This window comes from Benincasa hispida, chromosome 9, assembly GCF_009727055.1.
Source record: "Benincasa hispida cultivar B227 chromosome 9, ASM972705v1, whole genome shotgun sequence".
Lineage (NCBI taxonomy): Eukaryota > Viridiplantae > Streptophyta > Magnoliopsida > Cucurbitales > Cucurbitaceae > Benincasa > Benincasa hispida.
In genome coordinates, this window is record NC_052357.1 from 81,141,454 (window position 1) to 81,159,789 (window position 18,336).

Genomic DNA, 18,336 nt, shown 5'->3' on the forward strand with positions numbered 1-18,336 from the left:
CAAACTTTATCGTTTACTCATACATACAGTGACATAAGAATTTTTCCTTATGACCAGCAGGCTTATCAAGATCTTAGGGCAAAACCGGTCATAAAACCACAAATTCCAAATGTTAGCTTAGGCCCAAGAATCCCAAATGACGATGGGCTGCCAAGAAGGGAATCGAAACTTACCAACAGACAGATCGGTCGGAACCACCACGATCCAATGGCAACCAGAACTGGCAGCTGGCGGATGGAGAGGGACGGCGCGATCGAGAAGAGAGAGAGATGCGGCTTCCGAGTCGCGACCTTTGGCTGTTCGATCGTCATTCGAGTCGCGAGCGAGCAGGCGAAGACGAGGCGCGACTCCTCATGACTTCAGCGGCTTTCGCTTGGTCAACGGCGAAGACGAGTTGCGGCTCCTTGCACGGCTGGGGAGAGTAGGAGGTCGGCCGGGAGAAAGAAAACCCTGTGGTGGCAGCAGAAAGGCACAATGAAGGGGTCTGCGTGAGGGTTGGAAGGAAGGAAGAGAAAAGAAAAAAAGAAGGAAATTTTTTTTCTTTCATGCATGCAAACCGAAGTCCTAAACCACTTATTATAACCCTAAATCTCCTTCTTTCTTCTTAATTTAACTATAACCTATAAAAAAAAAAAAAAAAAAAAAAAAAAAAAAAAAAAAAAAAAAAAAAAAAAAAAAAAAAAAAAAAAAAAAAACTATAACCTTTAAAAAAAAAAAAAAAAACCTATATATGCATAAATCTTTGGGGCATCACAGTTTCCTACCTTTTTTTGTACGATCTATGGGAAGCTAGTGATATAAGTTTGTCGATATAGAGGACCTAAGGAGCTATATATTTTGAATAATTTCACTGGTCAATTTCATTTCAATTTATAGAAGATGGGCTTGAATCAATTAAATAAAATCTCCCAAGAAGTTGAGATTTAAGTCCAACTAAGTTAAGATTTTAAAAGTTATATCGTGGCATTGGAATCTAACTGGTTAAGAAAGATATATCTATTTAGTTTTTTATAGTTGTTAGCTATAGAAGAATTTTTAAGCATCTAAGGGGTTAGTTATTGTTTATGTATCTATTAAGTTTTTTTTTTTTTTTTTCCATCTCTATCAAACTAACAAATTTTGGGATAAAAAAATTTGGCAAAAAAAAAAAAGTCTTTTCCGATTGATTTCAGATTGGGATTTTAACGAATTAGAAAACAAATATATATAAATATTTGTTCGGGATTTAAACTCAACTAAGAAAGGTTTAGATTTAACAATTATGGATTCAGTTAAATGGTTTTATTTCGGAAAATGGGAAAATATTTTATTTGTTTTTAAAGCCAAAATTCGTTACTTGGCCAAATTTGAAAAGGAAAATGGTGGTTCCATTTTTAGACCAAATTGTCTAAATTTAACCATGTTTTAAATATTAATTGGTGGAATGAATTTCAATTTTCATCCAATTAAAACTAACTTGTCATAAGTATTTGTAATTGGACAAAATCAATGCAAAATCAAATTGTGAACCAAATTTATATTTTGATCAAATAAATTGAAAACATTGCTCAAAACATAAAATGTTTTTGAAATTCATTCACACATAATGTGCATAAATTTTAAAAATGGGCATTTGTTGGAGAAGAAATTTCATCCAATCACAAAATGCTACGTGTCATCCATCTGGAAGCTTATTAACTTTAAAGGTGATAAAACCTAAACCACGATTGATAAATTTGACTGAATGATCGATTTGACTTTTAATCATAAATTGGATCAGGTCGAGTATTTAAAATTGCTCGGATCCAAAATTCGATCCAATTCAAGCCCCCATAGGAAATTTTGGGCCGAAGAAAAGAGATTGGGCACAAGCCAAAAAGCCCAAAAGCAAATGACCCAATCCCACCTAAAACTATAAAGATCCTCTAATAGAGGCCTTACCCCTTCATTTGGGAGGGAAAAGTTCTGAGATTGGAAGCTCATAAGAAGTTCTGAAGATTGAAGTTGTGCAGCTTAAGACTAAGCTTCCAAGCCCCAAAGATAAGATTGTTCGAGAGAAAGAATCAAATAAATATATATTAGAGATTGTACCAATCAATACAAATACAAAGTTCGAATTCAGCAAATTAAATTTATTCGAAAATCTTGTCCACTTATAATTTTATTTTTCTCAATTGCACTATGCACTACAATAGTTTTATTTTTGTTTCTCACAATTAAAGGGAAATAAAAGGAGATTAAAAAAAGGCAAAAAAAAGAGAGAAATTGAATTTAAATGGGAAAGTATCTTAATTTCTCCAAACCAATTAGAGAGGGGAAGTGGGTAGAGATTTATCCAGCACATATATAGGATAATAGGCAGGGTCGTACTGGATACCATCTCCTTTTCACTCCTCCACCATGGTTAGATGATTAACCACGGTTAACTCCCGAAAGCGGACCCAAACCCAGTGGCCCTTCAGTTCAAATGCATTCTACTCCAAATGGGCCGTCGCACCGACCCGGAAAAAGAACCACATTTATTTTCCCCGAAATTAACACAAAAAACTTGACGGCCTTGAAGATTCCGTTTGACGTCAAAAAGAAAAAAAAAAATGGGGTTAGCAAACCAAACACAATACGACGCCGTAACGCGGGCATTGTGAGAGAAGGATAGGGAGATGGAAGGAGAGTCGTTTGATGTATGATGAACGGCGGAGAAAGCTGGGGCGTGGGATATTGATATTGGTGTGCGATTCAATCTGTAATCGAGGGTATAAAATTCCGTTTCATCTAAGACGGGCAGAAGGGTGTGTTTTGTTTTTGTTGAAAAGGAGGGACGAAGAAGAAGAACAGGACGACGACGAAGAAGAAGAAGAAGCTCTCTGCAGTTCTTGTGGCGCTCCTTCAATTTTCTTCCTTTTTTACTTTCTTTTTTGTATTGATATTGTTCTCTAATCGGGACGAAGTTTAGTGTTCCCAATTCTAGTCTGAAATGCCGAGGATCTCTCATTTGTAAACAAGCTCGTGGGTCGAACAATTTCGCTCCTTGCTTCAATTTTTTCTCCGTCTTCTGGAATTGATCTGTTTAAAGAGACAATTAAAGAGGCGTGACTGTTTTTGTTTTGATTTTTGGTTTTTTTCACGAATACATTTGGGAATTTTTAGTTGAAGAAACTCGGAGTGGATTTGATCTCCGAGCGAATTTCGCTCTCTTATTTAGCCAATCGATTCCGTTTCATTTGAAATCATCTGAGGACGGTCTTCGAGTTTACAGAGCCTTGCAAATTTGTGAGAAATTCTTTCACTGGGTGTTATTTGTGTTTTGGTTGTGGAATGACTCCGCTAATTGATATTCTTTAATCTGTGTTTCCTTGCAGATGCATTTTAAGCGGATTTTAGCGTTTGTTTGAAGAAAATCCAAACTGTTGTAAAGATTGGAGACGATGGAAACACGGTTGTTGTTCGATAGTCGAAGAAGACAATTCTGAGAGATGGAACTCCGTGGTTGCAATTTGGTTTCTGATTCGCATTTTCGCTTAGTCTGAAGAGTAAAAGAAGCAAGCATCGGGTTGGGAATTTCTTTGAATCACCGGTAAAGAAAATTATCCTGAATCGTAGATCGTATATATTGAACTGGAATTTTGAGATTTAGTTGGGGAGTTTGATGTGCAGTTGTTCTTCTATTTGATTCTTCCTTATTCTTCATCTCATGGGACCAATGGCCCTTCTATGCTTCCCTTTCGATTTTGCGCACTGGTTTTTGTTTGCTTCAGTTCAAGTTTTCAGGTAATGCATCAATTTTCATTCACCTTCATTTTCAACTCTATCTTCCTCTTCTTGAAGACACTATTCTACTTCTTCCGTTGTTCTTCTCTTCCTCATTTCGAAGAATCAGAGTTTTTTTCTTTAGAATTTGAATTTTATATGATTGAGAATCTCTTTCTGTGTGGCTTCTGGAATCCACATCTCCAAAACTGTTCACAGATGGGATTTTCCCCCTTTCATTCTATGCTTGTCTCCTCTCCATTGGATTTCTTTCTATGGGGAGATGCTAGTTGGAATCCCTCTATTTAATTCTTCTCTGTTTTTCACCTTCGCAATTTTCCCAGTCTTCTTTTGGCTCTTATCTTTTGATTTTGTCAATGCATTACCCATTATTGGATTTTCTGGCTTTAGATCTAACATCAAATGGAAAAGAAACCTCATTTTTATTTCTTGCAATCAACTTTTCCTGTTTCTGATTTTGCATAATTAAGTTCAGAGCAGAATCTCTGTTTTTTTTTGCCTCACAAGTCACAAGCCCTCTCAATTATGAGTTTATCTGAAGAACTTAGAAATAGCTGGAGGAGGCTCATCTTGTTTACCTGTTTTGTCATTGAATAATATTGAGTCCTTATTTATTTATTTTTTGCTAATTAAGCCCATGTGGAGGTTGGATGCAAAATCCAACACAATCTCTCCAATTTCCCCCCTTTTGCTTTACTTTTTGGAGATTAACCATGGTTGATTAACCCCAACTAACTTGGGTTAGCTCCATTACACATTACAGTTATTTAAAAGCCTGATGGAAAGGGATCCATTGAGAAACAATAACAATAATAGCAACGGCACCGCCAATAACAAAGTGGACACACCAGGAAGAAACGGAGCCGAAGCGTCATCGTTGCTACTGAGATCCAATTGCGATGCTTCAAGACAGACCACACCATCGGACTTTGTTTTACAGTGGGGAAACCGGAAACGCCTTAGATGCATGAAGGTCCAGGGCAGAGACAAAACCGACCCCGCCACTCCGGCTCACCGTAGTACCACCGCCCGGGTCGACCGCCGAGTCGTTAGAACCGATAAAGACTCCCCAAACCGGACCAGCATCACTGCCAATGGGTATTTGAATCTCCGCCAACGACCCTCTTCTCCTCAGTTCCCCCCTCCTCACCACCGCATTCTCAGGTATTTATTTCCTCATTTCTTTAAATAATTCAAATCTTTTCTTTTTTTAATCATATGATCTGTAAATTGTTAAGATCATAGTCTCAGTCACATGATATGATATGAATAATGTAGTGTTTAGTCATAAGCTTTTTGTAGCGACGGGTGAGAACCGTGGGATTTCTTAATTTGGGATTAGGAAAGAGTGCGTGGTCCCACAGTATAGTCACACGTAATCTTAACGATCGTGAAGGAATTTAGTTAATCGGACGGCTATTAACAAGCCACATCCATGTTCTTTACTTTTCCATTAAAGAAAAGAAATTTGAGAGAGAGAGAGGCAGCGAGAAAGAAAAATCAAGAAAAACCAAATCCAAAGGCAAACCCAAAAATCCCCTCCCCCCACATTCCCTATACTTTGTCTCAGCGATCTTGAAGATCCCTCCCTCAAGGTCAATTTTGGAATTTTACTTTCCCTCCTCTAAATCCATCTACACCTCCCTACCAGTTTCTTTTTTTTTTTTTTTTTTTCTTTTATTTATTTATTCTCATAATACTCTACTTAAAAACGTCTTTTCCTTTTTTTCTGGGGTGGGTTTTTTTTAATAAATAGGAACTCGGAGACGGCAGGGGCGATGAGAGTGCACGGCAACGGCGGCGTTCGGGGAATTGCGTCGCCGGACAGAGTGGCGCACGATAGAAGAGGAAGTAATAACCACCACCACCACCACCACCATCACTCCAACAACAACCATCATCATCACAATGAGAATAACAACAAATCAGCAGCCACATCGGACACGGCGCACGATAGTAAAAAGGGTGGGTCTTCCTCCGGTGGCAGTGGGGAGGCTGCTGTGCCACAAGTATGGCCGCCAAAATTCGCTATTGCTTTGACAAACAAAGAGAAAGAAGAGGATTTTTTGGCCATCAAGGGCTCTAAATTGCCCCAAAGACCCAAGAAACGAGCCAAGATTATCCAACGCACCGTCAACGTAAGCCCCCCTCAATCTCATCCTCTTTTAATTAATTAAACTATCAATTCAATTATCTTTTTAGTTTACTTTTTGTGTTTTTACTTAAAATAAATAAATAAAATTAAGAAAAAGAAATAGATTAGAAATTTTATTCATACAACAAAACAACAGTGCAGCTTTCACGGGCTGCGTTTGATCCACGTTCTTGTATGGGATAGGACACGGTGTACGGTATTTTTCAGGTTGGCTGCTGCTGTGCTGTTTGTATGTCTTCTCGGCATTCTCAAAACCTATATTTTTTAGGGTTAGAAGAAAAAAAAAAAAGGAAATTCCTTTGGGTGGGGTTTTCTTCAAGTGAAAAATGAAAAAAGAGGAGAAAAATATTGAAGATGATAAATTTGAAACCTAAGGAAGTTAACAAGTCTTTCTTTAGGGAATAAAGATAAGGTTTGCTCGATGACTTGGGGAAAGTATCAAATAGTAAACTCATTGGGCAGGAAAAAAAAAGAAAAAGAAAAAATGAAATAAGAAGTGTTTAAATTTTAAAAAAGGGTTTAGTAGAACTATACTGGGGGAGGGGGAGGGTGAGGGATTAGTTAAATGGTACAAATTGTAATTAAGAGAATAATAAAGAGAGATGGTAGGATAGAAAGGGAGGTGCATTGGATGCCGTTTGATTGTGAGCCATGTGTAGGGTGATGATTGGTGGGTTATCAGACACTGCAAGTGAATGGGCCCCTTGCTTTTGTAAAGAGAGTGTTTCTTTGGATTGGGCCCCAAAGCAGTTGGCTGATGAATCCCCACCTCCAAATAATTATTATTTCACTTGATGGATGATGCATTGTATATTGTTAAATGTGGGGTGGTGTTCTTACCTTGCTTTATGAACATTTTGAAATGGTTGCAGCTGGTGAGTCCGGGGGCATGGCTATCTGATCTGACGCTCGAGCGGTATGAAGTTCGGGAGAAGAAGATTTCTAAGAAGGTGACTCTCTCGAACTGTTGATGTGTTTTCTTTGATTTGATTGCGTTAATCAATGGAGATTTTTGTGATTAATTATTGATGGCAGAGACCGAGAGGATTGAAGGCAATGGGTAACATGGAGTCGGATTCGGAGTGAAATGAGTGAGCATCCACCATAAATGTACAAACTCTATGGATTCCCTTTTTTTTAATGGTTAGAAGATTGAAGGGGCAGAGCAGAGAAAGTAGGCAATTCTTTTTTGTTTCATTCCTCTTTTAATTTATTTCATTCATTCATCCTCTTGAAAATGCCTTCGTTTCACGATTTTATGGGCTCCCAAAGGGAAACATAGGAAGGGAAATATGCCAATTCAATAATTTAGGTCTTGTTGGTAATAATTTGGTTTTTAGTTTTTATTTTTGAAAATGAAGTCTATTTCATATAGTTTTTTTTATAATGATTTGCATTTTTTTTAAGTAAATGGTTGAATTGTTAACCAAATTTTAAAAATAGAAACAACTTTTTTAAAGTAACTTTGGACGAATGAATAGATAACAAAGGAAGTGTGGCATTTGAAATTTGAATGATCTCTTCTTTTAGAAGTTTGTTTAAAAGAGAAATGAGGGTGGGGGAAGTGGAGGTTCTTTTAGAGTCCGATGGTTGGATTAGGTAAAATTTTTAGTACGATCTTTCATTTCTCCATACTATAAATCTATCTTTATAAATGTTCCGTTGGATTCTCAATTTTGAAGTTGTCATTGAGGGTTTTATATGTAATGTAATTCATCAATAATCAAATGAAATGAGTTGATCAAAACCATTTTGGTTTCAATTTTGGAGACTTAAAAGATTCAAGCTTTAACTTAGGGGGAAAATGTCAAAAATAACCTAAAAAGTTTTTATCTTTTACAATTAACATCTTTTTAGGGATGGTTTGATTTAAGATTTTAAAAATGTTCAAGAATTAAGAATGTTTGGGAATAGAAAACCTAGGAATAAGATTGTTGGGAATCAAGAATAAGTGTGTTTGGTTGTACATAGAAATGTTATCAAAATTTTATGATAACAAAGTAGCTTTATATTTAATTTATAAAATTAAACATGGATGCCTTTATAAAATTTTGATAGATTTATTGAGAAACAATAAATTCGATTCAAAGTTTTGAACAAAATTAATTATTTACTACCAAATAATACTATTAATTAAATTATTAATTACAAGTATTTGTAAAATGAGTAATTTATAACTAAAGTTAATTACATAATTTAATGTATCAATTTGATGAATTTATATAATTATAATGTATTAATTGATAAAATCATCAAAATCGGTTTGAAAAAATAAATATAATATTTTGTCATAAAAAATGAATTATAATTCATCAATGATAAAATAATTATAATTATTAAAAATAATCTCATAAAATATTAATTATAATGATAAATAATTTATTATATAAATAATTTATTAGTGAATTAATAGTATTAATTCATTGGTTCTTTAGAGTGTATTAATTAATTAACTACTTAATATGGAAATAATTTACTACATAAATAATCTAAATAATTGTAATAATATAAAATAAAAAATAAATTAATGTAATAAAAGATGAGAAAAAGTGGGCATCAAGAAAATCTACTTTTAGATGGGTATGATCCATGGGTATAAAGAATGAATGGGAATAGATTCCTATGTCTAACTTTAAAACTTTATCAAACAAGGAGATGAGTATCCCTTACCCTTTTTCATCCTTATTCTCCTCTCATTTTCCTCAATCCAAAGGCCTCCTTGGAGAACTCGTTGAGGAATAATTTTTACCGATCTTAACATTTGAATAAAAATTTAACCTTTTTTTTTAAAAAAAAGAAAAGAAACCATACTGCAATCATCAGAGATTTGATTTTCTTTTGTAGGTTGCTGGGCAATCCCTCGAAGAGAAAACAATGAGAAATTCATAAATCCATTTAGAAATTTAGATAATAGTTAAACATGAAGATTTGAAAAGATTTTTTTATTGGGAAATTGAGAAGATTTGAACTAGAAACATAAATTTGAAAATTAAGGCCCATATTGGTAATTATTTTGTTTTTTGTTTTTGGTTTTTAAAAATTATGATTATTTTCTAACAATTTCTTACTCATGGTTTTCACATTTCATATATAAACATTTGATTTCTTGGCTAAAAACAAAAACAAGATCTTGAAAACCATTTTTTTTTTAATTTTCAAAATTTGACTTTAATCTTAAAACCATAGAAATCAGTGATTTTTGTTGGCTTAATTACGAAAAACCCTATCAAAAGCCAAAAGACATCCTTGATTTGAATTACATAAAGAAGTCTATATAATTTCAAATAGAAGTAAAGATCGATAGTATATAAATTATTTCTACAATATTCCTTTTGAATCTAAGACATTTTAACATAAAACAAAAGAAAACTTGGACTTGCATCAATATATTAACAAACCGTCATTCTCCACCAAAATTCTCTTTCAACAAACGAATTCCAGAAATTCCAAAATTGAATAGTCACATTCTCCAACTCATAATTTGTCTTTACTACTGTAATATGTTGAACTAAAAGAGATCAAATTGCAAGAAAGACACATCCAAATACCACAAACATAAAAGGAAAGATATAATACAAAAAATAATAATATTAGAGTGTATTACAAGATGCATAAATCTTTATACATATCACGTTCATCATATACATATTTAAAAATATTATTAAAATTAAAATATTAAAAAAATAACAAAAAATTATCACAACAATGTGGTGGGAGTAGAGTGACGTGGAAATTAAAATTTACTGAGAATTAACTTTTTCGAAAATTGCCGAGGCTCATAGATGTAGGCCTGGGATTCACACGCAGCCAAAGCAAGGCAAACCCAAACACCACACTAATTTATCCCTCAGACAAACCGCGTGATTCGTTCAAAATATCACTGCAACGTGGCCTTATTTCATTGGATGTTTCTCTCGGTCGAGATGTGCGAATCCCCAAACCACATGGCCAGGCCGTTCCTCTCAACCATTTAAATAGCGCCACGCACCCATCTTCTGTGCTTTTGTTTTTCTACCTTTTTGCACGTTGGATTTTTGTTAAATTTCACAATTGGTGTTTGATTCAAAATTTGAAAATAAAAAGATATTACCTTTTGTCACTCGCATTCGACTCCGCTCTCACCTTTACTTTCGTACTAAAAAATGCTTTTGTAAGTAGTTTGTGACAAACAAAAATGTTAATTCTTACATTTTTTCAGAAACTAAGATCAAACTACATTTTGAGCATAAAATTTGGGTAAGATAAACAAAACATCCTACTTAACACACACTAAAAAGTTATTCAACATACTAAATAATCAATGGGTATTATAAACTAAATTCATATTTAAGTAAGTCACAGTGCATTCTTAGGTTTGAACTCAAAAGAATATCTTGAACTACAACCTCCTATTCTGATATCACATTAAATCACCAATCGATCCAAAAACTTAAATTAGTGAGTAAAAACAAATTTAATTACTTTCATCAATCAATTGGGCCAATTGGTGATATTTCCTTTTTTTAAAAAAAATAAAACCCTTACACTAAGAGAGCATTAGAAATGAGATGACAACGAGAGTCTACCAGACAAAACCCATCATGTTTCGCTTAAGATTCAATTCTAATTCATAATGATAGATTACGACTTCATTCATGATTACTTGAATTATATCACTAATTACCAAATCTATTGATTCGATGATAATGGGAGAGATTAGAGAAGGTATTGGACAAAGAGTTGATTATTATAATTCAGACTATTGTAGTTGAGTTATAATAATTTGTATTTGAGAGGTAGATTATTTAAGTTTGAAAATAAAATAGGATAACAAATACTTAAAATAATAATAGCTAATTGGAGACTATTTAAGGTGGTTATTATAATCTTAAGATAGTCCTTGCTCCAAATACACACCAAGTATCTCACTAGAACTACATGTTCATCATACTAAAATGGTGATATCCTCAACACCATTCTTAACCATTCTTCCCTTTTTGCTCAATACATACCCCATAGACCGCTGGTCGTTTTGCCGCAATTTCAATTTTCACTTTCTGATGTTCAAATCATTCAAAAGATGTCAAGACAGTCTTGCTTGGACAAAATGGTTAAGTGGATACGAAACCTCCAGGCATCATTTCGCTTTCAGATTACATATAACTAGCGATATAAATAACAAACAATTCTGATTCATTGGAAAAGAAGAGCAGTGCGGAGAAATAGAGATCTTTAATCTCATGAAACAGAGAGTAAAATACTGAAATAATTTATTTACTCAAATAATGTGGATATATAAAAAAGAACAACACACAATGAATACATGAATACAAACCCCTGCAGTATCTAGTAAAATCTAATCTCAACACCGAAAAGCATGTCCTATACACTCAATATAATAGTCAATAAAACCCTCAATAATCAAGCATCAGTAACGAACCCATGGCTAAAATCACAAAACGCGTACGAAATATCAATGTGAGATTCAAGCCTTAAGTGCAGATCCAAAGAGGAGAGCAACGAAAGCACCAACGCAAGCGACGCTCAAAGATGGAACAACGGAGGTAGCAGGAGAAGCCGGTGCAGGAGCAGGAGACTCAGCAGATTGCGCAACGGCAATGGAGAAGACGGCGAACAAGACGGCTACAAGAGCCATGAAAGAAGCCTTGGAGACGGCGGCCATTGCTTTGAAAAATTTTAGGGTTTAGAAAGAAGAAGATAGAAGAATATTGAGGGACTTAATGAGAAAAGGAATGGAGCTTTGGCAACGGAAAAAGAAAAGGGTGGGGGTGTTTATATAAAGAAAGAGGATGGCTAAAAACGAGTGGAGGAGAGAGAATTGGGCAGGACGGGCAGATGCCCGAGTTACAAGCTGGCCATTCGTTTAGTGACAGCTCATTTTCCTTAGATGGGTGGATCACCCACCGTCCAAATTCCACAATTTCGGTTCAGCTACTTAAACGTCGTCGTTTGGCCCTTGGAGATGCTTAAGAGAAGCGGACGGTGATCGTACGTGTGTGAATTGATCGGACGATAGGGAGTATATGGGTGAGTAATACACGCTATTGAAGGCGCGTGGAGAAACCGACGTAGTGAAATTACCAACTACGGCGAAAATGTTGAACTGATGAAACGTATGCGTAGCTGCAAAGTGGGGATTTCACATTTGGTTGGGTCCCACTGTACCAAACAATCATTATGCAGAGAACATCCAATGGAAATAAGACGCGTGGCAGTGCAAAGAAATTACAGGCTGTTTCGGCGAGAGGAAGTGGGGCGAGTGTATGATGATGCATGAATGTTGGGAATTTGGACGGTTGACGTGTTGGGATTTTACAATACTTGGGAGGAGTATGTTACCACTTTACTCGTCTAATAAAATATTTAGAAATTTGATTAAATTTTATTTCCGTTAAAAATCATTATTAGTTATTCAACTTTTATAAAAATAATAATTTGGGCTTACAATTTAGTCCCTATATTTTATAAATGATAACAATTTAATCATTCTATTAAAGATTCGATCAATACACTCTTAAATCTATCCCCTTTCTATGTTCTAGCATTTTTTTTGTTCTGATGTAAAATTGAGCTATTTCTCTAGCAACTCTTACCAGCATCAAAATTTTCCCTCATTTCGTTACTGTAGAAACCAAATGTCGATTGTTTGTTGTGTTGTAGAAAATTCACCTAAATCTTTCACTTCAAATTATGAAGACATAAATCACTTAGTATCATTACTTACATCTATGTTTGTACCAAATATCAGTATATAATCGACATACAAATCAAATATTCACACAATCAACTCAAATAAATTTGAGTAGACACAAGTATCAAAAGATATTTACTAATGCTATTACACCATTATTTAGTAGCTCATCCATTTGATGGATTATTCAAATGCTATCAAGGCTTTATAGTATTTATCTCAAATATTTTAGTCATATGAGATGTGTCAAGATATTTGAAAATCTATTTAACCCAAATTGGTTTATTTTCTTTAAGAAATTCTACTAAATCCATAAAGATCAATTTTCATTTTGTCTTTTCAAGATCCTAGATGGGTTCAATAAAATAAAGATTTTATACTTTCAAACAATTGAAATTGTATATATATATATACACCTATGTACCCAGGATCATCTCCTTATTTAACCAATGTAGGATTTTGTCATATTCTCAACGATCCTCCCCTCAAACAAAGGACCAACTGAGCCTCCTCTCAAGTAGCCATCAATCCATCTAACTTTTGTCTAGGCTAACTCCTTTTCACCAGAACATATTATCTATCTGTTAGAGTTCAACCATGGATAATGACATGACAACTTTCGAGGTTCCACTACATCTTTGTTCAACACTTGAGAATTATATCAACATGGCTAAACCAGGGACACGAATCTGATACCATTTGTTGGAGACAACTTTCTAAATATCTTTACAATAGTATGACATTGTATCTAGTTTGGGCATAAGCCATCATGGTTTTGATTTTAGATTTGACCCCAAAAGGCCTTAAATAGTTGTTCTCACTAATATACCCGAGAAAAGTCCTTATAAAATATCACAAATTTTATAACTTAGACAATATCTTAAATTACCATCAAATTCTACAAGATTCCTAAATGATAGTTTTTGCATATTTTTATACTACCAACAAACTTAATAATATATATATATATATATATATATATAATATATATATATATATATATGTTATATGGCCAAACTTAATATAAGTAATAATAAATGTTTTCAACCTTATGGAAATTAATGACCAACTATTTTTAACAATGACAATTTATGACATGCATCATACATAAGCTTTATCAAATATAATACATGAAACATTATTTCCATCTATGTTAACAAGATAATCAGACTTGCTAAAATCAAACACAATAGTATCCAATTTGAGCTATTCAAAACAATGCAATAACAATAATATAATTATGTGTTTTATTGCATTACATTATTTCTTACTTATGAAATCTTATAATATATATTATAAGATATGTATTGTGTAACATCCTAAATTTCAGAAAAGTTTAAGTTAATTATCTAAAATTATTGAGTTTAAATACCATTTCATTTGGAAAATAGGGGTTAAATTGAAATAATTGAAAAACTTTTATTGATTAAAATTGAATTTAATTGATCAGATATTTGAACTGATTATCTTGAAAATATTCGATTTTGTTTTCCTTTGATTTTGGATTTTAGGGTCAACTTAAAAAAAAATTAAAGAGATCATTAATTTCATGTAGTTTAATTGATTTAAAATATTTGGAAGGATTTAATTTGTATCAAATTAATGGATCGTATGCCCTTTAATTTTGGTTTGTAAAGGATTTCTAAATTTAATAGAATCTTTGGAGATTTGGGAGAATATTTGATAAAATATTTTTATTTATCTTTTCAAAATTTGAAAAAAAAAAAAAAAAAAAAGAATTGATATTTTTTTTTCGAAATCAAATGAGAGTGAAAAGAGGTAAAAAAAATTAGGGAGAAAGAAATTCGGTTTTTCAGCGACAACTTCCACAAAATTGTCGATTCCTAGAGTTTGAACTGTTGGATCGTCCTCAAATTTGTTTAGTCTGTTTGAGACATATAGAGTTTCATTTTGAATGGTTGGATCGTTGTTTGAAGTCTGGTTTGTTCGTAATCGCTGCTGAATAAAATCTGTAAAACTATAAACTCCCCTTCTCCCTCACCCTCGCAAACCCTCCTCATGCAAGACCCTCACTACTAGTCACAAGCCTAAACAATTTATGTCGTCCGACAGCAACACCCGCTACCTATCTATGGTAGCCACGAGCCGACGCGTCATCTACCGCCACTACCCGATCTTTGCCGGAATCTTGAGAAAAACCTTGGGTAAGACTTATTTTCCTTAAAGGTGAAATTCACCCATTTGATTTTGGGTTAAATCAGTAACCTCTCTTTGGTGTGAAACTTAGATTCAAGATTTGGAAGTTTTGAGACATCGACCATCAAGCTAAAGACCATTTTGTTTTGTAGAAAATTGGTAAAGATCGGTAAGTTTTGTAAGTTGTTGGATGGTTATTCTTTTAGATTGAGAGTAATAGTAGAAAATTAAGTTATTGATTTTGGATTTAATTCTTGATCAGATTGGCTAATTGAATCAAGTTTTGGAATTTGTTTTGGACCAAGCCACAACTTTAGGATGATTCAAGTGTGAGTTCTAAGGAGATTTTATTTTGCATTTTTTACCAAGTTGAGGTAAGTGGTACTATTATCGGTGCTTTTGTTCCAAGCGACCTAGTCTAGAATTATAAAGTTAACTGATAGACTCTTGAAGCATGATTTTGTCATTATGTTTTACTTGTTACATGACAGTTATAAGTATTATGAGCATGTTTGAATTTATAATCAGTACTGATATTATGTATGTGATGCATGAATAGACCAGTAGAGCGGTTTATTGTCTCGTCTTGACGCATGTTTTATTTCAGAAGACCTAGGGGTCTAGTTTCATGTTTGACGGTGTGCCTACGGGCCGTTAGACATGTGTGAACCGACAGGTTTACGTTCATATTACTTTTATTTTCATGTTTCATGTTTTGACGGTGAGCCTACGGGCCGCTAGACATGTTGACAAGTTTACGTTCATATTATTATCATGTTTGACGATGTGCCTATAGGCCGCTAGACATGCGTGAGTCGATGGGTTCACGTTCATGTTATTATCATGTTTGACGGTGTGCCTACGGGCCGCTAGACATGCGTATCAAGGCAAGATAGTACATCTTTTGGTTTTCCTTTCATCATCAAAAATCGATGTAGTTGTACAAGCCAGGCTATTTTTTTCATTGCTCGTAGATGTATAGCCTGATCCCAGTAATGGTATCACTTACTGAGTATTTTATACTCAACCTTTCTTAATTTATATTTTTCAGGTAATGATAGGAACGGACCGGCGGGTGATGAGAGGGACCTGTGATTGTGCCATATGGGACATGTAACTCGCTTCCGCTCAGTTTACGTTTTCAAGCTATTTAAAAGTTTTGATTTGAGTCTCAATATTGGTCAAAATTTTATTTGTTTAAGTTATTCTTTTTCTTCATTATTTTAAGGGCCCCGAACAAAGGTTTTACTTATTTGTTATTTATTTTGGAAAACTATGTTTATTATTTTAATGAAATTTATTTTCTTCAATGGTCAAAATATTTTGAATGTAAATGTGTAATTATGAGTAACGACCCTTATCAGAGTACTCAAAAGGTCGAGTCGTTACATATTGGATATCACGCTCAAATGTAGCAATGAAATTGAAGGAGTGATATATCAAGCAACGGAAGACTCAGAATCAATAAGCACTTGAACTACATTTAATTTGAGTTTTAAGCATGTTGTACATATGATATTCAAAAGAGGGTTTGAAACACATATTACCTTTGAAGATATCCTTAAAAAATCCGACTGCGAAACACCAAGATAGAGCTTGAATCACCGAAAGGACTACCATCGAGATCTTCTCTACTATGCTCAAGTTGGAATGTGAGGTAAAAATATTTGAACAAGTTGAATTGATGAAGAACAAGAGTAGGGTTTTCAAGCTATCAATTCAGAAAATATATTTCAGCAATCTCTATGATCTTCATGCATGGAGCTTTATTGTATAGGTAAAAACCATGCAAATATATAGGGTTGCATGTTGGGCAGCTCCAACTTGAAGATCATCACCAAGAACAATTGGAATTTGATGATATTCCATAAAACATGTTATTGAGTTTTTCCTAAAATTGGAAAAACCCCATTAACGTAAAATGATTTCAAAAAATCATTTTGTTTAAATTAATTTAAACAAAACTATTTTTAATTGATTTTTTAATAATATTAATTTAATATCTAAATATTAAAGTAATAAAATATTAATATCACAAATGAATCAATTTTATATTTAAATCATAATTAAATATTAATTGATTTTCCAATTCAGTTTAATTTCAATTAAATTAAATGTTTATAATTGCATCATATACAATCAATCGACAACCCTAAAAATTGAATTTGAACATTTCAAATTCATAACCATAATTTCATACATCAATACTCAATTTGTTATTCCAATTTAATGAGCTAATAGAGGAACCTAATGGACCTACAGATCACGAGCTCCAACAATCTGTAATTAATTCATTAAAACTCTTTAATCAAATTAATTACTATTTGTTAACAATCAAGACACATCATTATAGCTCGATAGTTGCACTCTCCTCACTATAGATATATTTCTGTCCATATAAACCATAATCAGTAAGTCGATCCTTCACAGGTCGTTCATAATTACAGTTGGATCAAAATTATCGTTTTACCCCTGTAAATACATTTCGTTCTTAAGTTCTCACTGACCCTCTAATGAACAACTCGATTCATAATATTACTTATGAATCATGTCCTTTCTCTACCATGAGAAGGCGGGACCCCGATTGTTCAAGACCTGGAATCAGTACTTAAGAGAACAACCTATCTGCTAACCCTAAAATGAGTAGGAGTGAATTCCATCTTGTAAGGTTATATCCCCAGCTATTCATTCGGTCTTACCCCAAAATGGAAAGCTTATTGAGCAGTGTTGTCACACTACTCTTACCCATGTAAATCAAAGGATAATCCCGAATAAACAAGAGTTCATAGCTAGCTCAGGATTAAGATCGAGTTATCCTAGGTTACCTTAAGTATGAAATAGTCAGTTTTAACATTAAACGGTTATTATAAAGAAAAGTGACTATTTCGTGGTCCAGTCTATATGCAAACTCATTGCATATGTCACCCTCACTCACATGTCTCTACATGAATGATTTGTGGATCACATCATTTGTATTATCTATACAAAATGGGTCGCATCCAATAGTATTACCTGGATGAGATACCCAATTTCATTCATATACTTATAGACTATTTATGCTATATACTATTAACTTGATCTTGTTTATGTCACCACATAAAGTTAAAGTATTCATACTATAGCCATGGATACGTTTATTGGATTTCCATAATAGAATGCAAAGTCAACAACTTTATTGAATAAAATACTCAATAATATTTTATTGATAAATAGAATGTTTAACTCAAAATTTACGAACTGCGAGTTTTAGGATATTCACAACAGAAATAATATTTGTAAACTGACAAACCACATGTAAAATTAAATTTGTGGAACAAACTCACAAACCACATGATCTTACCACGTCAGTATGTACCACATCAACCACCACCTCATCAATTAAGAGCAATTTCAGTCGGGCAATTCAACAAGGAGATTGCAGTCCAACAAATCAACAATCAATACCTCAATCAATTGAATGATGCATAATTTCTTGCCAAATTTTCAATAGCTATAAAATATAGTATTGCAAATATTATTTTCCTTGTTTGGATATTACACACAAGAGAGCTTCTCAACTTGCCTTACATAATAGCTCTCACCATGA

General features: G+C 33.6%; 1 protein-coding gene across 2 annotated transcripts; it reads left to right on the forward strand.

Moving 5' to 3' along the window:
- The first annotated feature begins 2,741 nt into the window (after positions 1 to 2,741).
- Positions 2,742 to 7,140, forward strand: LOC120086322 (dual specificity protein kinase pyk3-like). Of its 2 annotated transcripts, XM_039042910.1 has the most exons (7): positions 2,742 to 3,249; positions 3,339 to 3,553; positions 3,634 to 3,747; positions 4,511 to 4,911; positions 5,504 to 5,885; positions 6,775 to 6,852; positions 6,938 to 7,140. In XM_039042910.1, exons 3-7 carry the CDS (start codon positions 3,691 to 3,693, stop codon positions 6,986 to 6,988), a joined length of 969 nt encoding a protein of 322 aa, XP_038898838.1. In that variant the 5' UTR covers positions 2,742 to 3,249; positions 3,339 to 3,553; positions 3,634 to 3,690; the 3' UTR covers positions 6,989 to 7,140. The 2 variants fall into 2 exon arrangements, with proteins under 2 accessions (XP_038898838.1, XP_038898839.1); XM_039042911.1 differs by lacking the exon at positions 3,634 to 3,747 and having other exon boundaries at positions 2,745 to 3,249.
- Positions 7,141 to 18,336: the final 11,196 nt, after the last annotated feature.

Coding starts and splice junctions, on each gene's coding strand:
- LOC120086322 (XM_039042910.1), top strand. CDS start 3,691: ATGCTTCCCTTTCGATTTTGCGCACTGGTTTTTGTTTGCTTCAGTTCA. Junction 3,748..4,510: donor GCTTCAGTTCAAGTTTTCAG/GTAATGCATCAA, acceptor TACACATTACAG/TTATTTAAAAGCCTGATGGA. Junction 4,912..5,503: donor CCTCACCACCGCATTCTCAG/GTATTTATTTCC, acceptor TTTAATAAATAG/GAACTCGGAGACGGCAGGGG.